At 46.2% G+C, this 25,972-nt stretch overlaps 1 protein-coding gene across 2 annotated transcripts; it reads right to left on the reverse strand.

Moving 5' to 3' along the window:
- Positions 1-413: 413 nt before the first annotated feature.
- RAC1 (Rac family small GTPase 1) lies at positions 414-25,589 on the reverse strand. 2 transcript variants are annotated; one of them, XM_059155203.1, is made up of 7 exons: positions 25,315-25,589; positions 15,998-16,069; positions 11,666-11,783; positions 4,761-4,817; positions 3,200-3,262; positions 2,360-2,519; positions 414-2,041 (listed from the first exon to the last, which is right to left on the reverse strand). In XM_059155203.1, exons 1-7 carry the CDS (start codon positions 25,347-25,349, stop codon positions 1,911-1,913), a joined length of 636 nt encoding a protein of 211 aa, XP_059011186.1. In that variant the 5' UTR covers positions 25,350-25,589; the 3' UTR covers positions 414-1,910. The 2 variants fall into 2 exon arrangements, with proteins under 2 accessions (XP_059011186.1, XP_059011187.1); XM_059155204.1 differs by lacking the exon at positions 4,761-4,817 and having other exon boundaries at positions 25,315-25,582.
- Positions 25,590-25,972: the final 383 nt, after the last annotated feature.

Below are 25,972 nucleotides of genomic sequence, written 5' to 3' on the forward strand. Positions count from 1 at the left end.
AAAAATAATCTTCAGGTTAATAAAAAGGATAATTTAGAAAATTGATTCTAACATGACAAGTTCATAGTACAGTTTCACGCTCTAGAAAGGATCTTAATTAGATTGATTAGAAATCAGCCTCCTCCTCCCTATCTCCCAGCATCTGCCTCTTCAGCGCAGAGCTCTGGCCTAAGCTGTGCACACACACGCCCCAGGGTGGACGTCCCCATCTCCCCAGCATCTGACAGGTGCAAAACCAGCGTGCCCCCACCCGCACCAGTGCTTGCAGACTCCTCCAGCTCCTCCCTGTCCCCCCGCAAGAAAAACAAGCCCTAGAAATGAAGGTTTCCCGTGGCCCAAGATTTTTAGGTGAGACAAGGAACACATACCCCAGGAGGTTGTTCGAGCTCTCAAGAATTCAAGTATTACAGTCATATGATTCAAGGATTTATTAAGTCATACATGCAAAACATACCGCTAATTGCATTAGCAAAAGATCAATGTAAAAACACTCCACGATTCTGCAACTGTCAATTTAAAAAATGTTGTTCTAGTGGTTGAGAGGTCCAACCTTGTATTCTTGCCAGCGGGTAAGCTGTACAGAACTTGATTAGCACGAGCACGGGCTCACGGAACCCCACAGACCCGAGGGGACGTGGTCAGGCAGAGCGAGAGGTGTGTGTCCAGAGGGGTGAGGCAGAAGGGAGGGCCAGCATTAGTCAGGGTACAGTACTGGTGATCTGGCAAGACAGTGATGTTAAGAAAGTTCATAGTTTAGGAATATCTAAAATATTTCAAAAACTATAAAGCGGCAACACATGATTTTTACACCTAGTTACTAGAAAACTAAGGAAAGCGCTTATTAGCTCTGAATAAAGTAACAAGGAAACAGGAATGCACTTTTACTAATCTACAAAAAAAATTTCTAATGTATTATCAGAAAGATTTTATAATACAAGGAGGCATATTGCTCAATAAGAAGGGGTTCTCTAAGAAAAGCGCTAAGTGAGCAACTATGGGAATGACCAGTTCAAAGATGAATTAAATGCCCAATTTTAGGAGGGATGGTAGGTCTAAGAAAAAAGGAAAAGTTTAAAACACTTAGTGATAATACCGACCTTTCTTCATCTTTTACTGCACTGGACAGAAATTAACCTTTAATGTTTTTACCCGTGACACTTTTACTCAGTTTAATTAGGACATGTACAATGTAGTGTAAATTAACCTCCGTATTTTGTCAAAATACTGTCTTCGTTCTTTGATCGCCCCACGTGCTGCGCACCCCCGGCCGGAGTGGACACTCGGCCCGAGGGACGTGGCCGGAAGGGCTCTGTTCAAAATCTCAGCAAAAGCGAATACACTAACTCTTTCCAAAAAAGTCTCACTACAAAATCTAAGAGAGGGACCCGAAGAGTTGAGTCACTACACTCACTGCGTGAGGACTGACAGTACAGTGTTGGCGGGCGGCGCGGGGTCAGAGGGCGGCGGGGCGGCAGCTCGGGAACCAGGCCGGGCCACCTCCTACCGCAAACGAGCGCGCGTCTGCGGGTGCAAACCGGGGATGCCAGCTCTCCTGAAAGACACAGGTCTTGAACGGTTTAGTGCTTAGTGTTCTCAGCACAACAGCGCAACTTAGTTCGCAAGGTATTTTGGCAACTCTTAATCTGAGCAAGAATAGGGGCTTTTGAAAAATAAGGCTTTAAGAAAGCTTCCCATTTTAGGGCTAAATTTTAATATAATGTGAAAGTTTGAAGTCTTACACTTTAAACAAACAAAACCTAAAAATTACTGATTGGTTCAAAATGGTTTTTATGGAAAAACTAATCTGTAACAAAAACTTGGCATTGAGTGCGAAGGCTCCACCATTTTTGAGCAAAGCGTACAAAGGTTCCGAGGGGGACAGGGCGGGGGTGGGGGGAGCGGGCGGACATTTACAACAGCAGGCATTTTCTCTTCCTCTTCTTGACGGGAGGGGGGCAGAGAACCGCTCGGATCGCTTCGTCAAACACTGTCTTGAGGCCTCGCTGCGTGAGCGCTGAGCACTCCAGGTATTTTACTGCACCTGCCGAGAAACACAGCCTCGTACTGCCACGGGGCCACGGCCCACCAAGCACGCGCCTGCCCTTCCGGCCACCGCGAGGGCAGGGAGCGGCTCCCCAGGCCCTGCCTCCTGCCAGCCCGCCAGGAGCAGCAGAGCAACACCTGAGGTGCGCCCCAGCTCCTTAAGGCTCACCCCGAGGGCCTTGGCTGGCTGGCTCCCCAGAAGACAACAGAGCTGGAGTCAGAAAGACTCGCGCTCTCCTTGCCCAGACTGGACTCCCATCTCTGCCCCAGAAATAAAGGCACAGACAAAGCAGATGTGACAACGCAGGTGTCCTACCGATCTCCTTAGCCATGGCCAGACCCTGCGGGTAGGTGATGGGAGTCAGCTTCTTTTCCTTCAGCTTCTCAATCGTGTCTTTGTCGTCCCTGAGATCAAGTTTAGTCCCCACCAAGATGATGGGGGTGTTGGGACAGTGGTGTCGCACTTCGGGGTACCACTAAAAGGGAGAGAGGAAAAAAAAAGTCACAACACACTCCCTCCATAATGAGCATCCTCCACCTAAATCTCACTTCCACAAGTGCCAAACTGAGTCAGCCACCCCACTCACCCCCTTGCAACCTTCCAGAACCATGAGCCCACCTATCGGCATTCGGTTAGCAAGCTGGGGGCCCGAGACCAGCGAGCCTACAGCAGAGGCTCTGCTCACCAGTAAGAGCAAGGGGAGAAGGGAAGGGAAGGGCCCCCTCCCAAAACAACGATCTGTTTGGTAAAACGAGTCAAGTTCTTAGATCATCTCCGAGAATCCTTCCTATTCAGCAGAGTCAACTGGGCGGAGGTCTAAGCTCTGCCACCCTGACCACCCCTGAACACGTCCCTGATTCCAACTGAAGGACATCATGTTTCACTAGGGAGTATGTGAGATCCAGGAGTGCAAAGTCCTGGTCACCATTCTTATTAGATGAGCCCACCGGAGGGGACTCCGAAGTGCTCATTATTTTAACAAGGCACACAGCATTCCTCAATCAAACCCTGAAACTTCAGGACTCTACATAATAAAGTCAGAACTACAAGATCAATTTAAATAATTAAAACTCCTATCACTAAATAGTATTTTTACCTCCTGAGAATGGAATGACATCATGAACCAAAATGTTTCTCTAAAATTTCCCCACTTACCTTTGCTCGAACATTTTCAAATGATGCAGGACTCACAAGAGAAAAGCAAATTAAGAATACATCCTACAAAAAGGAAACAGGGAGGCGTTTAGAAATGGTCTTACAATGACGAGTGTACTTCGCTTTGTAAATGCTGTTGGGAATCAATCATGAGACAAAACGCATATTATGTACCAGCAGCTTGTGTCTAAAGCTCACTCCCCGGTTTCCCCTTCAATTCTGTCAGAAGGCTCCCAAAGCAGAGCCAGCACACAAAGCAGCCAGTTACTTGTGAGAGGAGGGGAGAAGATTTACTGGAATGTGCTAGAATTTACTGAATCCAGGGAGGCCTCAAACCAGACCCCTGAGAGGCTTCTTTAACATCATTCCCAACTCCCACTGGGAACTTAATGGCCCTATTTATATACCGGGACAAAACCAAGTGTCAAGATACCACACTCCGGTATTTCTGTAAAATGTGGTCTCAGTTTATCAAAAAACAGTCTATTTTAAAACCATTTACCACTGGCGTGCTTTTCCGTAAGCTCCCCATGTGCATGTTCAATAACGTTTAGTTACCCTGGGCTGCTATTAAACTGCTTCCTTAAGAACTGCCCCCGGAGTCCCTGGCACAAAGTGGGGCGCGGCTGGTGGCTCTGCGAGCACAGCCAACCATGCAGGAGGACGCTCGAGCCCGGGAGGGGCGTCTTCCCCGCTGGCGGCTCCTCCAGCCCACGCAGGGTCTCTGGAGGACTTGCAGGCGGGGCCGCCGCGGCCCAAGCAGAGATTCAAAGGAAAGATCAGTGCTGAGGAAGTGCCTGGAAGAATTTCTGACTGACTGCAAGCCATTCATCATTCTGTACGTAAAAAGTCAAATTTAAATATTTACCTGTATTCAAAATTGCCTAAGAGTTTCTAAAATGCTAGGTTTTTAAGACATTTTCCCAGAAAAAGGCCACTATGCTGCTTTGTGAAATGTACCCAGTTCCCAAGCTAACACTTGCAATTATCCCGCTGGTATCTCGTACCTGGAAAGGGAGAGAAACATCCCACACAACAGCTTTTTATAAATGACATTTTAAAAACGCTAGCGCATGCACCGGCTTGTCCAAGAATCACTGTGGCATCTGGGCACCTGATTCCATCATTTCCAAGCGAGGTTGGGTTAGCTCACCAGCACCACAGCCACGCCCCAGACAGGCCCGCTGCACCGGGACACCAAAGCGGGGGGAGCCCCCGGCAGCCACGGTTAGTCCCACGCTGGCTCAAGCATGCGCTCCGGGGTCGGGGGGGAGCCTCCACGCCTCCATCTCCAACCCGCCCGGAGAGGCCCCTTCTGGGAGCTCCTGCTTTCCCTCGGCGGGAGGGGAGCGAGCAGTTCACAAACCACTTTATTTCAAGCTAGTGGGTAAACTGTCTCGCTCTACTGAAAGCACATTTCATCAAGCAAAACCCAACCTTGAGTGAATTAAATACAGAACACTCAAGGAACGTGAGGCTCAACAGGAAATCCTGGGAGAACTAAGTGAAACGAGAGAACAGATAGAGCTTGAAACTGAGGTCGACTGAAAGTTTTACATACGGCAATCGGCTTGTCTTTGCCCCTGGACGTTATATCCTTACCATACGTTTCTGCAACCTAGTAATGCATGAGAACTTTGTTTCAGTTTAGTAAAAAGTGAGGAAAATAAAAGTTAATATAATCCATTATTTTTCCACCAGAATCCTGTCTCAACCTTCCCGAACGATCTGAAAGCGGATGATTATCTAACACCTACAATGCCAAATACCAAACCCTCCACCAAACCCTGTGAAGGTCAATGATGGTGGAGACACCAGGTCAGGCAAATACTGGGGGGCTGGGGGGAGCCACTCTTCTCTACCCCAGCAGCACAGAGGGCTCCTCGTCCAGCAGAAGATAAAACACACCTGAGGAAGCACACGGTCACGGCCAGTCATGAAATGTTAGCGAAGGTGTGTCCGTGGGCCGCTGCGGGTCCTCCCTAGCAACAGGCACACTTGGCAAAGACCTCCGTCCAAGCTCTGAGACATATGCCCAGCCAAAGCCACCGCAAATGGGAGAAGCACCTGTCTGAAAAAACAGGCTTCTGAGAGGAAAGGTGCCCCAGAAGTACGGCCAGGTATGAGAGTTGTGAAGGCCTCAAGTCTCCCGTACAGAAATGCTGGGAGGGCGGTTTGAATTTGGGGTCCTGCATTACTGGACTGAACAGCATTGCCACACTGGGACCTTTCATCACCCCCCCGGCCCCCACCTCTCTGGATGGGACCGCCCAGAAGGGACAGCATTTCTAGTGTTTACCACAGTGCTTTCAATTCACTCCTTTGTTCCAACAAAAATTGAAAGACTTGCTCTTCAAGCAACACAGAAACCTGCAGTTCTTTGAAGAGACAGATGGACAAGAGAATTGCTTTAATTTCATCTCACTCAAGCTTCTCTGATCTACAATTCTGAGAATATTAAAGTTGTTGTAACTATCCGGGTTTAATCTACAGCTGCTTTTGAAGCTGTGTGCCCCTGAGGCCTTGACATGAAGCCAAATCTTTGTGACACAGAGACTCATGGGCATCGGCCACGAAAACGCAGCTTCAATTCAAAATATCCTCCAACCACATCTGTTCTGCCCCTTTCAATTTTTAAGAACATCTTTTTTGATGAAAATACACGCTCTGCATCCTACATTTAACACCGGACCATCTGCCTGTTCCTTTCTCCTCCTTCCCCCACACAAAATAGGGCTTTAAAAAAATACTTCCAGGGGCGCCTGGGTGGCTCAGTGGGTTGGGCCGCTGCCTTCGGCTCGGGTCATGATCTCAGGGTCCTGGGATCAAGTTCCGCATCGGGCTCTCTGCTTGGCAGGGAGCCTGCTTCCTCCTCTCTCTCTCTCTGCCTGCCTCTCTGCCTACTTGTGGTCTCTGTCAAATAAATAAATAAAATCTTTAAAAAAAAAAAAAAATACTTCCAGGCGCGCCGGGGTAGCTCAGTCAGTGAAGCATCTTTCAGTTTCAACTCCAGTCATGATCTCAGGGTCGAGGGATCAAGCCCTGCATCACGCTCCGCACTGCCTGCTTAGGATTCTCTCTCTCTCTCTGCCCCTCCCCATCCTCTAAAACAAACCAAACAAAAAACAAACCTAGCACTTCTAATAAATAAAAATAAATTAAAAACAAATAAAATGGGCTTCTGACACTTATCTCTTCCAGCAGCAATTCCTTCCAACCTTTACGTTCTACCCCAACACCCTGCGGAGTCCGTGCGGCTCTTTACGCCTGTCCTGGAGCCTCTTCATTCCACCAGAGCTGTCCTGCGTCACAGACTCACCTTTCCTCCGGCTGAGACGCCGCCTTCCCTGTGCTGGCAGGGCACTCCTAACCACACAGGCTCCCACCGCGCCTGCAGAGACTTTATCACTGCTCCCCTCGCTGGTCCAAACCACCGCCGCCCCCCGGTGTGTGGAGGGCATCGGCAAGAGCCGGGCCAGTTCGCGGCAGAGCGGCAGTGGGCATCCGGGGACGGCAGGCCGCTCCCAGCTCCCAATGCACCAGCACTGCTCTCGCCTCTCCTTTCTTCCAAAGGCCTTCCAACCTGGTTTTCCTTCCAGGCTTGGAACATTTTTCACCACCGGCATTCTACAAACCCAGGCAAAGGAGCAGGATACACACGAGGCAAAGACACGGTGCCTGTGGCATCCATGGGGAGCAGCTAAGAAAACAAGCGCCACAGAGAGGGGCAGCCCAAGCCCCAGGACGCAGCGTGGCGTGCGGCTCGGCTGCAGCAAGCTCCCGTGGGACGGGACGATCTCCCAGGATGCTGATGCCAGACTAAGTCCTACTGACCAGGCTGAAATGAGACCGAAAGTGAAGAAATAAAGAGAAGACCACGGTCTTGTCTGAGCACAGGTAATGGTCACTGTGCACACTGCAGAAACACCAAACATCCCCCTCTCCCAGCCCACAAGCCCATGTTGGCCCCAGTCACAGCTCCGGCCCGGCTTCATCCCCACCTTCTGGAGGAGATGGATTAGAGCACCCTAAAACTACCCTGCTTCCCGCCAGCACCCCATGCAGAGCAAGCCCCGCCTCCTCTAGCCCTCACGGGAATCACGCACCCCAGAGCCTCCAAGGCGTGTGTCTAGCTAGGGACACAGAGGCAAACCCCATCTGGTTTAGCCACAGGTGCATTCCTAGTGACCTCCGGCTGGAGGACACAGATCTGGTAACAGCCAACTTAACAAAGTAGAAAGCCATCTGAAAATCAAAGCAGCCAAGCTAAATGCTATTGTTTTCCTTCTGACCAATGTCCAGCGGTCTAGCCCTCCTCAGGCTAAGCTCGGCCAGAAGACAAGAGGCCCAGTGTGTCAGCGGCCAGTGGTCCGGTGGGGCAACGTGAGCTTCGGAGACCCGCACAGAGCTCAGGTTGTGACTCTGGCCAGTCACACAGGTTCCCACTCACACCACTAAATCCAGGAACAAGAAGGCAAATACGGTGGGCTGGACACGATGCACAGCGCTGCGCCTGAGCACTGCACGGAGCACACCGCGATGCAGAGCAGGCCACGGAAGGTGTGGGTGCAGAACTCAAGGTATTTTCAAAAAGAGAGTATAAAGGTAATTTATTCAAGGATAGAAGAGCCTAAATGATTACTTGACAAAAACAGAACTGTGAAGGACAGTTTCTACTCCATCTTTCAGAGAATGAAGTAGAAACAGATGCCTTACACAGATCCCACTTCGCTTCCTGGAGCCAGCCCACAAACAAGGACAGCAGCGTAAATGACCGCAGGAAACAGAACGTCAGAGCGGAGATCTGGGGAAGCCGTCGCCCATGAGCCCTTCGGGTTCCAGTCAGGGAAGAGCCACATAAACGGGCCTGCAGACCAGAGTCAACAACCGGAGACCAAGTTCAGTCGGTGCCAAGTTCAGAAGGGGTCCCCTCTGGCAGCCCGGAACCACCAGGCCTATCCCCCAGGAGTCAAGATAACCTTCTCAGCCCCAAAGGAGTCCAGAAGGAAGTCTTTCACTTCCAGATTGCTGCTCTCCCCTTTTGCTCTAAGCACCACGACATCCCCTATGCCGGTGTGTGGTGTTATACCCTGTGTGGGAGGCACCTGAGCAAGAATCATGCCATACCCCCTTTTACACATCCAAGTATCTGACAGGAAAACACGTTACACAGATGGGACATGAAGAGTTTAGAAGTCCTGCCCCAGAAGGACCACACCCCACCCCCTTGGCTGTCAGGCCCCATACCTTGTGGCTTGCTTCGGTCTGTTACTGGACCTACTGTTCTCTCGGTAGAGAGTGGGAATATGGCCAAGTCACCTTTGACTTACTGTGAGTGACTCCCTCAAAGAAAAAGGCCCCACCCTGCCGGGACCCCTTGAGTCACAGGAGGTGGTTCTCATTTCTCAGAAAGGACACCCCGCCCTTCCAGATATATCCAGTGGGTTGGAAACTCCTATTCTACCAGTCAACAGGTTAGCAAATCCACTGAAAATCCAGAATTATCAAGCATCCATTGGGTCATTTTTAGCTGGAGATTAACTGAGATACCACTCACTCAGCCCTCCCATTTTATAGTTCTGGTCTTTGTTTGGACCGCTACTGTAATTCAGCTAAAGGACAATCCCAAAGATCCACAGCTTAAAGAGATTGTATCCGGTAATTCCTCCAGGAGGAAATAAATACAAAAGACAGTGACTACTGCATAGACAAGCTGTACTCAAAAGCTTAAAACTAAAGAAGTGGGAGGGGCCCCTGGGTGACTCAGTCCATTTAGGGTCCTGAGCACCCGACCCTTGATTTTGGCTCAGGTTGTGATCTCAGGGTCATGAGACTGAGCCCCACACAGGGGCTCTATACTCAGTGGGGCGTCTGCTTGAAGATTCTCTCTGCCCCATCCCCCATCTGTGCACGCGCAAACTAAGTTTAGGGGCACCTGGGTGGCTTGGTTGTCTCTGACTTTTGGTTTTGGCTCAGATTGTGCTCTCAGGTCTCGGGCTCTGTGCTGAGCACAGAGTCTGCTTGGGATTCTTCCTCTCCCTCTGCCTCTGCCTTCCCCTGCTCTCACCCTCTTTCTCTCTCATATGAATAAATCTAAAAAATAAAAAATAAGTCTAAGACTATCACTACTAAATAGGAAGTTTAAGGAAAAAAAATGGGGGTAGACTGGAAATGACTGGTTGTTTTCACCAACGCTAACACGCACCCCATGCCCACCTCCACACCCTCCAAGACCGTGATGTGCACCCAAGGGTCAACGCCTGCTTTCTCCAGGATGTCTCCTTGACCCTGACTCTCTGGTCCTCCCGGCTTGCTGAGAGCACGTACAGCAACTTCCATTCACTAGGCCCCATCCACACTGACCCGAAGAGCTCTCCAGATCTGCAGCTCTTCACAGCACCCGCACTGCGGTGTCTGTGATGTGCCTGGACTGTTCTGGGTGCTTTACACAGACCGCTCATCTAATCCTATGAGGAAACAGTTCATGACTAGGACCGTGAAGAAACCTGCCAGGGTCACAGAGCTAGGAGGCGAGAGCACAGGATTTCAACCCGCAGAATTCGCTCCACTGCCTCTAGTGTGTACTCCTTCGGCCACTGAGTCACCGAGTCTCTTTAAAAGTCTTTACTGTTAAAATGATGAACAAACATGTAACAAGATAAGCAAATGGTACAAACAAGACAAGTGCTTATTTTAAGAAAAGGGCTTCTAAGTGTATTTTCACCAGCTATGGACCTGACTCGCTTTGGTATATACATCATTTAGTTGTCTAGAATGGAAGCAAAGCTAATCTCAAAGTTTTTCTGACTGGACACAGTGGACATATTTTTACAAAACTGAAGATTTAGGCACTGGGTGCCTGGGTGGTTTAGCTGGTTAAGAGATTGCCTTCAGCTCAGGTCATGGTCCCAGAGTCGCGGGATCAAGTCCCCCATCAGGGTCCCAGCTCTACAGGGAGTCTGCTTCTCCCTCTGACATTCTCCCCTCTTGTGTTCTCTCTCACTGTCTCTCTCTCAAATGAATACATAAAATCTTTTTTTTATATAATTTTTAAGATTTTATTTACTTATTTGACAGAGAGAGAGAGATCACAAGTAGGCAGAGAGGCAGGTAGAGAGGGAGGGGGAAGCAGGCTCCCCACTGAGCAGGGAGCCCGGATGTGGGGCTCATCCCAGGATATTGCGATCATGACCTGAGCCAAAGGCAGCCGCTTAACCAACTGAGCCACCCAGGTGCCCCAATACATAAAATCTTTAAAAAAAAAAAAAAAAAGGATGATTTAGGTACTAAAGCCATAGAAAGATGAGCATGTGCTAAACCCAAAGACAAGTCATTAACTTGATTTTTAAAAGCTCCGTGGTACCAAACTGTCACAAAACAAACTGACCTTGCAACTAATTCCTACTGAAACCGGTCTGCAAGAATAACACAGGACCTATTTCATACGGTGGTCCTGAAATTTGATGAGAGCAGGTCAACACACGGCACCACACTCAGTAACCAGTAATGCTAAAAAGGAAACAGACAAATCCTTGGTCTGCATCTAGGACATTCAACTACTGAACTTAACCGTGCTACTACTTTTAATACACCCAAAAGATGGCAGTATGGCTGGCCCTTGAACAACGCAGGAGGGTAAGGGCACTGCCGCGCCCCCCCATGCAGCCAAAAACTCCAGGTATTACTCTGACTCCCTGAAAACTTTTTAATAAAACACCTGCTGTTGACTGAAGTCTTACTGATAACGTGACCAGCCCATTAATATATGTTCTGCAGGGGTGCGCCTGGGTGGTTTGGTGAGTTAAATCCTCTGCCTTCGGCTCAGGTCATGATCCCAGGGTCCTGGGATGGAGCCCCACATCGGGCTCTCTGCTCAGTGGGGAGCCTGCTTCCTTCTCTCTCTCTGCCTGCCTCTCTGCCTACTTGTGATCTCTGTCTGTCAAATAAATAAATAAATAAAAATCTTAAGAAAAAAAATATATATGTTCTGCACGTTAAGTGTAAAACCCACCACATTCCTACACTAAAGTAAGCCGGAAAGAATGTTACTAAGAAAATCATGGGGCGCCTGGGTGGCTCAGTGGGTTAAAGCCTCTGCCTTCAGCTCGGGTTATGATCCCAGGGTTCTGGGATCAAGCCCCGCATCGGGCTCTCTGCTCAGCGGGGAGCCTACTTCCTCCTCTCTCTCTCTGCCTGCCTCTCTGCCTATTTGTGGTTTCTGTCTGTCAAATGAATGAATAAAATCTTTAAAAAAAAAAAAAAAAAAAGAAAGAAAATCTTGAGGAGCAAATATACTCACAGTACTGTAATGTATTTATGGAAAAAAGTCCTGGTCTGAGTGGACCTCTGCAGACCAAACCTGCATGTTCAAGCGCCGACTGTGTAAGCAAACCCACAAGTGATTTGCACCTATAGTCAAAATTATACATTCAGAAGGACGCATTAAAAATCAGCCGTGATCCTTACTGTTTGCGGATAGGATAAGGGACGTAATCGGTCATAATCTTCTTGTCCAGCTGTATCCCATAGGCCCAAGTTCACCGGTTTTCCATCTACCATAACATTCGCAGAGTAGTTGTCAAAGCTGCAGAGGAGAGAAAACACGGTCAGTCCACAGCCCCAGAACATTAGGCACAGGTTGCGGTCTTGAATTACTGTTGTGGGGAGGGTCCCGGAGGTTTGCCAAGGCCAGGAGTGGCCTGGAGGCTGCCAGGCCAGATATACCAGCACATATGCATGAGGAGGTAAGAAGTGGAGGGAAAACGGGCTGTGGTGTAAGGAGAAAAACACGCACCTGGAGAAACGCCCAAGAAACAAAGGACAAGCTATTCTGTTTAACTAGAACAAGTTACTGTCAAGCAACCGAAAACCTTTTTTAAGATTTTCTTTATTTATTTGACAGAGAGAGATCACAAGTAGGCAGAGAGGCAGGCAGACAGAAGAGGAAGCAGGCTCCCCACTGAGCAGAGAGCCCGATGCGGGGCTGGATCCCAGGACCCTGGGATCATGACCTGAGCCGAAGGCGGCGGCTTCACCCACTGAACCACCCAGGCGCGCCCCAACCTTTGCTTTTAATAAAGAGAAAATTGAGATTTTTCTCCTCCTGCAGCGCCTGGGTGGCTCCGTCTTTGCCTTATTTAAATTCAAACTGGTTAAGTGTCTGCCTTTGGCTCAGGTCATGTTCTCCGGGTCCTGGGATGGAGCTCTGCGCCATTAGGCTCCCTGCTCAGTGGGAAGTCCACTTCTCCCTCTGTCCCTTTCCCTGCTTGTGCTCTCTCTGTCCAATAAAAATAAACAAGTAATTAATCAATTAAAAAAAAAAGAAAAAAGAAAAGCACGAAAAAGCAAGCAAGAAAGAAAAAAAGCATTTTTCTCCCCAGGAAGAAAGAAAGTATAAAATTAGGCCCTCTTTCAAATCCCACTTGTTGACTTCATTCATGTACATATCAGACTCCTCTTCAACCAGGTGCCACACCACAGAGCCACACCACAGTGCTTCCAGAACACCCGCACTGAGTGCAGGGTGATAATCAGTCACCTGGTCATCCAGGCCTGCTACCAAAGTGCCATGGTAACACAAAACAAATGTGATTTGAAAAGCTCTAGTGTAACGTTTCCAGAGGGAGCGCACCGAATTACACACATACTTAAATTAACTTGAAGGGGCCATGCAAAAAACAGTTAATGATAAGAGACAACCCAAAAGCCTGTCTGACAGGCGGAAAATAAGGTGGACATTAAAAAAAGGGGACAGGGGGCGCTCACCTGGGTGCTCAGTTGGTTAAGTGTCTGCCATCAGCTCAGGTCATGATCCCGGGGGGAGGGGGAGGGTCGTGTGACAGAGCCCCATGTTGGGGTCCCCGAACAGCAGAGAATCTGCTTCTCCCTCCGCCTCAAACCCCCACTCATGCCACATCGCTCTCTCTCAATTCAGAATTCATTTTCGCATACTCTCAACACTAAACCTAGGGTCTTGCTACACTGCAACAGCAAAATCAAGGTCTGAGCAAGCCTCCAAAGTGGCTTACAGAACAGAATGACAACTAGATCTCATGAAGAAAAAGCCTCACGTCTTGCAATTCTGCTTCCATGAGAAAAGGAAAAATTATTTAATAAACTATATTCAATAAATAATAATTATTCAATAAACAGTAACAGAATCAGATGCCTGCCTCCCACTATATAAAGAAAGAAAAAATTCTAAATGAATTCAAACTTTAGCCACAAAGTGAAAACTCTAGACACAAAAATCTAGAAAACCTACTAGAGGATAGTTTTGCATCACTTAAGTAGGAATGGTCTTTTTTTTTCTTAAAGATTTTATTTATTTGACAGAGAGAGAGATCACATGTAGGCAGAGAGGCAGGCAGAGAGAGGTGGGGGGAAGCAGGCTCCCCACCGAGCATAGAGCCCTATGCAGGGCTCAATCCCAGGACCCTGAGACCATGACCTGAACCGAAGGCAGAGGCTTAACCCACTGAGCCACCCAGGCGCCCCAGGAATGGCCTTCATAAGACAGACCTAAAACTCCATGAAGGTGGAGTGGCATGTTCACATAAAAATGCCAAACTTTCTTTATGGCAAAAAGCCCCCTATAACGAAGTTCAATGACAAATGAGACAGAGAGATTCATATTTCTTATGTACAAAAGTTCCATCAGTTAGAAAAAATTTCGGTACAAAAACAAGCAAAGGATTTCTGCAGGCCATTCAAAGATTGCAAACGGACAGCGAACATTCACAGGACCTTAAACTCACTGGATCAGAAATGCAAATGAGAAGATAACTTTTTTCAACACCTGTTCCCCACAGTCCAAGTTGAGGGGGCCACTTTAGTCACAGCTGGTCCAAGTGACAGCCTTTTGGCAGCAACTGGGTAGTATCTACCAAAAACTTAAACAACCATTCCCTTTTGACTTGACACAGTTCCACTTCTAAAAATCAATCACAGGTGCACAAAGACACGTGCAATGATGTTTAACACAGCAAATTTAAAAGAAAAAAAAAGAGAGAGAAAGAGAGAGACACCTAACGACCAGTGGTGATAGCACCAGTGGTGTTACCAGGTATTGTAGTTCAAAGTCACTGATAACAGGTAATGATTTAGCTCTACGTAAGTGTAGATTAGGGAAGTCCCTGCCATAAAACCAGAACATGCAGTTATGATCCCACCTCTAGGAAACTTTGGAGACATCCTCAAAGTACGTGTTGTGTTGTGCTCGAGGAGGTCAACACATGTGGGACCCACGCGGTTTCCTCTCCACCTGCATGGCAGCCGTCCAGACAGAGCTGACAGCATGGCCACAGGGCGATACGTTATGAGGCTTGGCTATGGGGACTCCCTAGTAACCCCAGCATCAGAAAAGGACTTTTCCATCCCCACCCAATTCTGTTGCCAAGACGGAATAAGCAGCTCAGTAGCCAATTATGTCCTCCCATAACCGCCAACACACACCCAAGGTTTCAATTCCACAGCTTGATAACTCAATAGCGACCTGCAGCCATCTGATTCCCTGCCAGAAAAGGCCAACTGCAATCTAACAGCCTATTTCATGTTCCAGTTCCTTGATCCTTCACACATAGAGTCCAGAGAGCCAAATTTATCTAAAACTCTTACATTACCCAGTCTTCATACATCAGTTAGTTAACTTTGTTTCCTGAACGTCTAAAAACCAATTAAGAGGGCACCTGGGTGGCTCAGTGGGTTAAGACGCTGCCTTCGGCTCAGGTCATGATCTCGGGGTCCTGGGATGGAGTCCCACATCAGGCTCTCTGCTCAGCAGGGAGCCTGCTTCCTCCTCTCTCTCTGCCTGCCTCTATGCCTACTTGTGATCTCTCTCTGTCAAATAAATAAATAAAATCTTAAAAAAAAAAAATTAAGAAAGCTATGTGTTTAAAAAAGAAAAGAGGGACGCCTGGGTGGCTCAGTTGGTTAAGCAGCTGCCTTCGGCTCAGGTCATGATCCCAGCGTCCTGGGATCGAGTCCCACATCGGGCTCCTTGCTCCGCAGGGAGCCTGCTTCTCCCTCTGACTCTGCCTTCCACTCTGTCTGCCTGTGCTTGCTCTCACTCTCTCTCTCTCTCTTACAAATAAATAAATAAAATCTTTAAAAAAAAAAAAAATAAAAATAAAAAAAATAAAAAAGAAAAGAAAAAGAAAGCTATGTGTTGGGACGCCTGGGTGGCTCAGTCAGTTAAGCTGCTGCCTTCAGCTCCGGTCATGATCTCAGAATCCTGGGATCGAGTCCTGCATCGGGCTCCTTGCTCAGAGGGGAGCCTGCTTCTGTCTCTGCCCCTGCCTGCTGCTCTGCCTGCTTGTGTGCACGCACGCTCTCTCTCTCTGACAAATAAATAAAATCTTAAGAAAAAAAAACAAAAAACTGTGTTTCATCACAATGAACTTTTTGAAGATTTTATTTATTTGTCAGAGAGAGAGAGAGGGAGAACATAAGCAGGCAGAGCAGCAGGCAGAGGCAGGAAGAGGAGGAGGCTCCCTGCTGAGCAAGGAGCCCAATGTGGGACTCGATCCCAGGACCCTGGGATCATGACCTGAGCCGAAGGCAGCAGCTTAACCAACTGAGCCACCCAGGCGTCCCTACATTACGTATTTTCTTTTCTTTCATTATGTATTTTTAAAAAGCCCAAGTACATGCCTTATAATTAGACTTAGGTGAATGTTTGGAAAGAAAATTAATCAGATCTGTTCCTGTGCAAATTAAGAATGCCTTTATAGCCAAACAATGGTCAAAGAAAAAAAAAAATCACAGACAAGTTAATTCCCAGTTTAACTCCATACTTACACAGTGGGGATGTATTCTCCAGGAAATGCATTGGTTGTGTAACTGATCAGTAGGCAAGTTTTACCAACAGCTCTAGAGAGAGAGAAAAAAATGGTGTAAGTTGCTTAGTCACATGAATATAATCCTTTCATTACTGTTAAACTAACAGAAAAATCTAGGAGTATACACCAAGTACTTAGCATTAAACGGTTTCCATAATCTTTTACTTAACACTACATATTTTTATCCTGAAATTTATAATAAACTCGAATTTCTCAAATAGGAGCCTTCATGTTCTGTTTAGGAGTATAGCATGAACATTCATGGTCAGAAACAGCTGTTCAAGAAGCCCAGGTTGAACAGGAACAAGATTTTTAAACTGAAATTCTCTCCTGTAAACATCTGTACCAGTTTTCCGTCCAAGATTCTTCAATCCTATCCTCAAATCACTGTGATGAATACTAATATGCAAACACAGCCTTCCTCTATAACTTCCACTTGGTTGCTAAGTAATGTATCTTGCAGACTCGGAGTGGTAGCTCAAACCCACCACCTTTGAAAGCCTTCCCTCTGGCATCAGTAATGACTGCTCTCTCTTAACAGAGTGCTTAGTCACTGACCACCACACACACAACTGTGAACCACAAAGAGCCACACAGAATTCACTTTAATTCATCCGTATTCATTTACCACCTCCCCAACCCCCATCCTCCCGTATCACCATAAGCTTTTAAAGCAACTAACAAAATATATTCCAGACATATTAATTAATGGCTCAAGAATGCTGGCATAAACTTCCAAACAGCTGCAAAGAGGAAAAAGTAGAAAAGAATCGTGTAGAATCCTCCAAAGACAGAAGGGCCTCCTGCACAACTGGTAGTGGGTACAGCATACCATCAGGCAGAGGTCAGAATGGTGGTTCAAAGTTTCCCAATTGTCCGAAATGTTTTTTCATGACAATATCTCCTAAAAATTAGTATCACTGCACCCTTAGCCAAAAATGGTTTCCAAATATGACACTCTTATGGTGACTTCAAGGGCTTCTGAGAGCCTGTGTCCCTGGCTTAAGGATTCACTAAATGCTCTCCCTAAAGGAGCCCCTCTCCCTGCGGTCTCCTGTTGGCTTACCAAGGTCATGCCCGTCACACAATGAAGTTCTGGGTTTTAAGAGTTTGTTGCTCAATCTCAACTACTACGAATTAGGATTTACCATAAAGAAGTTAAGTGCTTTTCTAGTTTCGTAGCACCCTTAGCTGAAGGCAAAAACCTCTCAGCTAGGACAGAGGACAGGCCCATCCAGTCTTGCCAATACTTGTTTTATTCATATTATTATTAAAATAGGGCTTAAAAGTTGGAACTCCCCCACCCCCAAAGACCTCTGCGGAGTCAAGCATTACATCATGAGGAAGTAGCTTCCAACTCTTAAAGGCTTTCTAAACAAAAATGACTCACTGGCCACACATTTTGTTAAAAGCTTAGAATGTCAAACCTGTACGAGCAGAAGGCTGAGATCTCTTCGAGCAGAAGGCTGAGATCTCTTCGTCCTCACCCTGGATTTGAAGCCCAGAGCCAGCTCTTTATCAGTTACTGGCTGGAATTGTTAGTAAGTTTCAACTTCCTCACACGTCAGTTTTCTCAACTATAAAAGGAATGCAAGACTACCAACTCTGTCACAAACTCCTGAAAGCATTAATTTTATTTCAATCTACACCGACAAAGTGTACACTATGCAAGGAAGAACTGTAGGAGCTGAAGATCCTGCCATGACCAAGACCTCAGGGAATCTGTGAGGTTAGGTAAAAAAGGAAGAATGCAGTCACTGCATAAAATTACAGATGTGGTAAGTGTTACTAAAGATGCTCTGGAGGGGCGCCTGGGTGGCTCAGGTTGGTTGAGCGGCTGCCTTTGGCTCAGGTCATGATCCTGGAGCCCCGGGATAGAGCCCCGCTTCAGGCTCCCTGCTCCACTGAAAGGCTACTTCTCCTGGTGCCCATGTACTAGCATGCTCGCTCTCTCCCTCTCTCTCAAATAAATAAATGAATAAAATCTTAAAAAAAGAAAAAAAAAGATACTCTGGAAATGTACAGTAAAGGGATCTAACGTAGTCTTGGAGGGCCGACGAGGAAACTGCAATGTCTACTGAAACTTAGAGAAGGAGTGGAGCCATTACAGGGGGAACATTCTAGGCAGAAGCAAGAGCATTTATGGCCAGGCCCAGAAGCAGCGTGGTACACCTAACGAACAAAGAAGGGGAAGCAGCAAAGGAAACTACGAGGAGGAAAGTACGAGGAGACCGCCATCTCTTCTGGCTAAGGGCATGGGACTTGATCCTACTTGGGAAGTCCCAGAAGATTTTCAGTTGCCAAGAAACCACTAAATTTGCATTTTTAGAAGCAGCCTCTGACTGCAGTGTGGAGAGAGGACAGAGGAAGGAAGCTGGGGCTGGAGGCAGGACAACAAGAGTGGTGTGAACCAACAAGGGCGCTTCAGGGGGAAGAGAACTGGGCCGTTTCAAGAGCTTCCCAGCCATGAAGCAGAACAAGATGAAGATGGCTCAGCCATGGATTACATGCGGTAGCTGAGGGAGAAGAGCAGAGTCTAAAGCCGTCACCAGTGAACCTCTTTTCAAAATTACAAATGTTGTATAAAAATGTTAATACATATTGCCTCTTAATGTCAAAAATAAGCAGCTATAAAGGTTTTAATGGTTAATATGCCGTAGTAGCATTTCCTTTAAGAGCCCGTCCTAAATCTCTTCCATATGTATGAAGAACAAAGCCATATTACTATAAATATGACCAACTTTGTTTTAAATACTCTAAAATTTCTTTATCCTGCAACTCCATCTTTAGCTGAGCCATCGTCTTTGGAAAGATTTAACTGTAAAGGAATTCAAGGTACTCGCATAATCTGACACTGACTGAATTTTTTTTTTTTTAACCAATCCATTACAGTATTTGCTATAAATCTAAGTTCTATAAAAAATTATTAAATAAAAAAATTTTGAACTTTTTTTTTAAGTAGGCTTCACACCCAATATGAAGCCCAACATGGGGCTTGAACTCACGACCCGGAGATCAAGACCTGAGATCAACCAAGAGTCTGACTCTTCACTGACTTGAGTCACCCAGATGCCCCTAAATTCTATCTTTTTAATTAAGTACATGTCCAACCTTTGATTTATTTACTTAGTTTTTAAAAACAGACGAAAAGAAAAAAAAAACAGATAAAAAGAAGATGGTTATTTACCTCCCCTTAGTGTTACTTATTCACTCCTTTTAAACACACTCCACAATCAAACTCTACAGGCCAAAGTAAACAGGCTCAGGCAGTGAGAGCTCCCCACACAGAGGATGGAAGCCACATCTGGTCACAGCCCTAACTGATGTTGCCACAGGATCGCTGGAAGTTACGATCTCCTTTGGAGTTTCCAATTTTATATACTTAACTGCTCAGTTCAACCTCTTTTTAATCTTTGAAAGCTGCCATGAAGTTAACAAATGAACATGAGTCTACTGGAACAAAGTTCACATGAGTACATTTTTTTTGCCCGTGTCTCTCCTGCTCTATCTTGTAAAAATAACCAAGATTAAAACACGAACTTATGTTCCTATTATGTTCTTGGTTTTTCCACCAGGAGAACTCTAAGGAAACTTTAAAAGTTGGGGTTAGACCTCAGTATTACCAAAATCTATAAACCAAATCTTAAGAAGCACAATCAATAACTCTGGAAACATGGTTAATCTTCTCATGTTAGAAAAGTAAGGGAGGGGCACCTGGGTGATCTGACTCTTGATCTCAGGGGTGTCAGTCTGAGCCTAAGCTGGGTACAGACTACTTAAAAATAAAATCTTTACCCCCCCCCCCAAAAAAAGGGAAGGGATACAGTATAGGAAGTTCAAAAATAAGAACTTTCTGCACTGACTCATTTAAAAAAGATATACGGGGGGAGGATGAGGGGGTGCCTGGGTGTCTCAGTTAGTTAAGGGCCTAACCCCTGGTTTTAGCTCAGGTCCCTCTCAGGGTCATAAAATCGAAGCCCACGATTCCTGCACTAAGAGCAGGAATCCACTTGAGACCCTCTCACTCACACTTGCTCTCTCCCTAAAATAAAATAATTTTTAAGGATTTACTTACTTGACAGAGATAGCACAAGTAAGGAGAGCGGCAGGCAGAGGGAGAGAGAAAAGTAGGCTCTGCTGAGCAGAGAGCCAGGTGCAGGGTTCGATCCCAGGACCCTGGAATCATGACCTGAGCTGAAGGCAGCGCTTAACCAATTGAGCTACCCAGGCGCACCAAGTAAAATCTTTTTTAAAAATAAAATAAAATTTAAAAAGATACACTGATTTTATTAAAAGGACTGAAAGACCAGATTTCTCCAATCAGGAAATAAGAAATAAGAAACCCATATTACTGTCTAAAGTACCTAGATCTTGGGTCATCTGGGTGGCTCAGATGGTTCAGCATCCAACTCTTGGTTTCACTCAGGTCACGATCTCAGACTCTGGGCTCAGGGCTAGTCTGCTGGAGATTCTGTCTCTCCCTCTTCCCCTCCTCCCACTCCTGCCCTTGCTCTCACTCTCTGCCTCTCACCCTAAAATAAATAAAACTTTTTCAGAAAGTACCGAGATCTTAAAGATCTATTAACAGAATGTAGTGAAATGTGAATTCTATGTATTAAATACATATTCATATTTACTGCATAAATGAAAGACCCTAAATCAAAGTCCTCAATTTACCCTGTGAAATGGGGTTTGGGAACCCTCCAACTGCAGGGCCTTCAATAAATGCATAATCACGTAGAGAATAAATTCAGAAAATGCATGAACAGAGTAGTTTAGTGCTACAAAACCACAAACTCTAATCTGAAATTCTGATACTCTGTCACTAACAGGGGACACCACAATCAACTTATAGAAAACCATTATCACCATCGCAGGCTTCAATAAAAATTAAAAACCTATATAGTTTCAAAACCCCCCAAGGCTGAAGATGCTAGCTCTAAAAGTTCAATTCTGAAGTAGCCTTTAGTCTTTAGCCCGCTGCCTTCTATAACCACCAAGCCTAATCCTGGAGTACTTGCTATTTGGATCTGCAGAATATAGAGTTCAAAAACAAGAATTTTTATCTAACTACGTATCACCCCCATTCTCCTTCAAAATCAAATCCTCTTAAAATAAGCCCCCTAGGTGGCTCAGTCATTTATGGGTCTGCCTTTGGCTCAGGTCATGATCCCCTGGTCCTGGGAACCAGTTCCACACTGGGCTTCTGCCTCAGCGGGGAGCCTGCTTCTCCCTCTCCCTGCCATTCCCGTATGTGTTCTCTCCCTCTGTTAAATGAATAAAACCTTAAAAAAAAAAAAAAAAAAAAAGCTCTGATAATGGGGAAGATATGGGATAAGGAAACAGAGCAAAATATACAAAATCTAAGTAGCAGGTGTTCACTGCGTAATTCTTTCAACTTTTCTGTATGTGGGAAACTTTTCATATTAAGATGTGGGAGGAAAAATATTCCTCTGATGACATGTGGTAACTGCCTTGGTAGCAGGATTCCTGGTAAAACATCTCCTTTTTAGTAAGACTAAAATCACAAGAACTACCTGGTGGGTGATGCTGAGGTAAAAAAAGTAGTTAAGTACTAATACATTCCATGATTAATGCAAAAGATTATAAAAAGTGGCTTTAAGATTTCTAAAAATTACTGTTACTCCTCTACTGAACCCAACCTCAAACTTTTACTAGGATTATCATTTTAAGGTTAAAAAAAACCAAAAAAACAAAAAAACGGAGGAGGGGGGGAGCACCTGGGTAGCTCAGTGGGTTGAGCCTCTGCCTTCAGCTCAAGTCATGATCCCAGGGTCCTGGGATGGGGAGCCTGCTTCCCTCTCTCTCTGCCTGCCTCTCTGCTTACTTGTGATCTCTGTCAAATAAGTAAATAAAATGTTAAAAAAAAAAAAAAAAGACATTAAGTATAATTTTAACCATCAAGATCAGAGTCAAATAACAAACCAAATTTAGAAGCCTGTGTAGAATTCAAACACCTTTACAACAGGTCAAAAATATGGAACCCCATCCCTCAAGACAAAAATACAAAGATAATTCATGAAGCAGTTAATTCATGGTTCATACCTTCACTGATTATTCAATCGAAGTGAGTGGGGAGTAAGTAAGTGGTGTACATTCCTAAAAAGATGACATCATTGTGGAAGGTATTTCTCACACTCAACTAAAAAAATTCCTGGAGAGCAATGTCTAAATTAGACACTGGGCTGGAGACCACTAGCCCAATCAGGGGTGAACATAGGGGGGCTTCAAGTCACTCACTCCCAGTCAACGAAAGTCAAACACTACTAAAAATGGTTTAGAAATATCTGAATGTGAGATGCTGTCTTAACTAAGTAAAGCTGGGAGAAAATCTTGGGGGTAGAGATCCCCCAAATAAAAGTGACAGACCCTGTGTTCAGGAAAGGCTAGCAGAATTAGGACCAACAGAAGGATCTGCAGAATTAAAAAGTATCAAAATTTCATTTCATATTTTATACTCAATGCCAACTTAACTGCTACATAGAAAAAATCTATAGAGAATATAAGCTAATTGATCCTACTTATAATACAGCTATAACATAGCTTTTAACTGTACTTTCCAAGAATGTATTTTAGGTAAGCAAGCTTGCAATTTATTCAACTTCAATCAATTTGCCTTTATTGTTTAAACTGCCCTTAACAGTTCAAATTCCATAGCACCGAGTTCTGTGCCCCACAAAATTCAGACCCACATTTACAGCTATCACAATTTTTCATTAAAAGAACATTCCAGCTATATCAACAAGCATGCTTTGTTTGGATAAAAGTAGAGTAATATTTTTGGTACGGAATATTATGTAATATTATGTATTTAAATTTCTGACTGAAGTCATGTTTGCTATATGCAATCCCTTATTTAAATAGAGGGGGCGCAGGGTGCCTCAGTCCATTAAGCATCTGACTCTTGGATTTCAGCTCAGGTCCTGATCTCAGGGTCATGAATTCAAGCCCCACGCTAGGCGTAAAGCCCACTTAAGTAAATAAAATTAAAATTTAAAAAAGAAAGTATTAGAGGGGGTACCTGGCTAGCTCAGTGGTGGAGCTTGTGCCTCGTGATCTCGGGGTCACGAGTTTGACCCCCACACTGGATGCAGAGATTACTTAAATGAGTAAATCTTTAAAAAAATAAATAGAACTTAAATTGTTTATTCCACTTCTAACAGAGCTTAGCCCCAGTCTACATCGATGTCAAACACAGTACGAAAAAAGCTGAAAACTTAGAGAATTGTGTTTTATGCCTTGCACTCCCCAGAGAGCCCAGCAGTGCCTCAGAGGAAGAGAAACAGCAACAGTATGAGGCTGGCTGTGGGCACGCACATAGCTGGGACCAAGCACGTCCGAGGCAGTTAGTATCCAGCATCTTCTTTAATCCTCCCAACTTCAACTTCAGGCCCCTGTCCTGGCGGATGAGTGATATGCCCAGGGTTTCCTGATTTGAAGGAGGGATCCAGATCCCACAGCAGACATTCAACAAGTATGTGACTAAGATAAAGAAGCTAATACGAATAGCAGAAGTCCCTAATCTGTAAGCATTAAATATATCTGCTACGCTTATGTTTTAGTTTCAGAAATTTTCAATTAACAATATTACATACTATGTTAGATACTAAATTGGCAGCAAGCTGACTTTAAAAAAAAAAGTATTATTTCATACTCTAAGCATACTGCTTCTGCATTTTTAATTTTTAAAGGAAATTCAGTGAGAGCATTCCTAAGACAAGGTGACAGACGTTAATTCATTACACGAAAGAATCAAGATTCATTTAAGCCAATTTACTGATTTCCCTATTAAACTAACTAGCTGAATATTTTTTGCCCCAACTGGAAGTAAAGCTTTCTTCTGAAGAGTTTAAAAGACAAAAAAAAACCCATACCTATTCCTAAATAGGCGAAAGTTGTTATTTTTAGCTATACACACAGAACCATTAAGTGTTAACGTTTCATACAATGATTCTGACAAATCATACAGATGGGCACCTTTTAAAAATCAGCTCAACTGTCCTTGAATCTGAATTAGCGGCAGAAACAATTTCGAATGTCTAATTTACGACCGTCTAAATAAGCTAATTCACAACATGGGAGGCAAAAAAAGCCACATCAGCCCTAATGACAAGTTTGGGGAATATTAATGAAAAGGAAGAGCCATGCCAAAACTCTTCCTTCGACTTTACAAGACCTGAGAAATGTATCAGTTGCATCCTGAGTTTGATGAAATTGATAGTAATTCTTGGAGCTTCCTTGTTACCCCTCAACACTACTCGAGCCCTGCTGAGATACAGGATTTTGCTCGCATTACACTGAGATTTTTGTTTCTGGGAGAGAAAAAAAAAAAAAAAAAAAAAAAACTGTATAAGCCAAGTCTTGTCTTCCTCTAGGGCCTGTAACCACCACAGACAGTAATGAAAAGAAATGCCTTGAGTCACAGGGCAGCTCCGCTCAGGGAGCCTGTTCTGCTACATCCCATACCTAATGCAAGAAGCGAAAGCCAATTTTTTTTTTTTTTTTTTTTAAATAATGACCACACCACTTGCAGAGAAAACAACAGTCTTCATCACACCCAGCTCCTCGCAGTTAGAATCTCAAAAGTTTCTCCACGGAAAGAGCAAAAATGATCACACACACACCCCCCAAAAAAATGTTTTTTTAAAGCAGCGAAATACAGCGGAAGATACCCCGTGGTCAATCAGTTTAGGGTCACCAAACCAGCCCAGGCATATATTCGTCAAGTCCTACGGACCTGACCGCCGGGACACACGGAAGCGCTTAACCGGGCTCGAGAGGGTGATGTAAAAAGCCCAGAAACGGTCCTTTTTTTTTTTTTTTTTTTTTTTCATTTTTTTCCTTTTTTTTCTTACGAAAGGCAACTGCAAGCCCACCGATGGAGGGGCAGACGACCGAGGGTGGCTGGTGGGGTCCCCGCCCGGCGTGCAGCGGGCCCGAGAGAAGGCGGGAGGGTGGAGTTCACTTTTCCCTTCGGTGGCCGGTCGGCAACTCCCTCCCCCAGCAAAAATTTGAAAAAGAAAGAAAGGGAAAAAAAAGCCGGAACCAGGCCCGTGCCGTCTAGTCCCGCAGGGAAGTGAGTGGCGGCCCCGCGCCCCGCGCCCCACGCCCCGCGCCCCGCGCCGCGGAGAAGCCAGCTCCCGGCCCGCGCCAGCGCGCCCGGCTCCGGCCCCGGCCCCGGCCCCGGCCCCCGCCCGGGCCCCCGGCCCCAGCCCCGACCCCAGCCCGGGCCCCAGCCTCGGGCCGCGCACTCACCCGTCTCCCACCACCACACACTTGATGGCCTGCATCTGGGCCGCTCGCTGGGCCGCGGCGGCGGCCGGACGCTGACGCGAGAAGCGGCGGACTCGGGGCGCAGCGGACGAGCAGGCGCGCGACTGCGGGCGGCAGGGCGCGGGGTGCCGGGGCCGCTGTCCACGCCGCCTCGCCCTCCGCCGACGGGAAGCCGGAGCTCAGCAGCGGCCACCACCCAAAGCTGGGGGAAAACTGCGGAGAAACAGGAAATGGCCGCTCCACTCACATCCGGTCTCCCCTCCCCCGCGCCGGCGCGCCGCTCCCAGGCTTTGGGGCGGGGCCGCTCCTGCCCGCGCGGCTCCCGGGCTTCCTGCTGGCTTCGGGGTCGCTCGGGAGCGCTCGGGAGCGCTCGGGAGGGCTCGGCTCGTGGGGCGGGGCGCGGGCGCGGGGGCGGGCCGGCCGCCATCTTTGTGCCACCTGGCGAAGGGCCGAAGATTAGCCTGCTTCTGTGATAGGAAGATGAGTTTCTTCCAGAATATTCGAAACCTGAAACTCGAAAGAAGGAAATACCGCATACTGTACCGTGTTTCAAAGATAACGTCTGTTCGTTAGGCCAAGAATGTGCTGAGATTTCTTCTCTTACGTATGCATTTTGTTTCCCCTGCGTTGAACATTTACT

This window comes from Mustela lutreola, chromosome 17, assembly GCF_030435805.1.
Source record: "Mustela lutreola isolate mMusLut2 chromosome 17, mMusLut2.pri, whole genome shotgun sequence".
NCBI lineage: Eukaryota > Metazoa > Chordata > Mammalia > Carnivora > Mustelidae > Mustela > Mustela lutreola.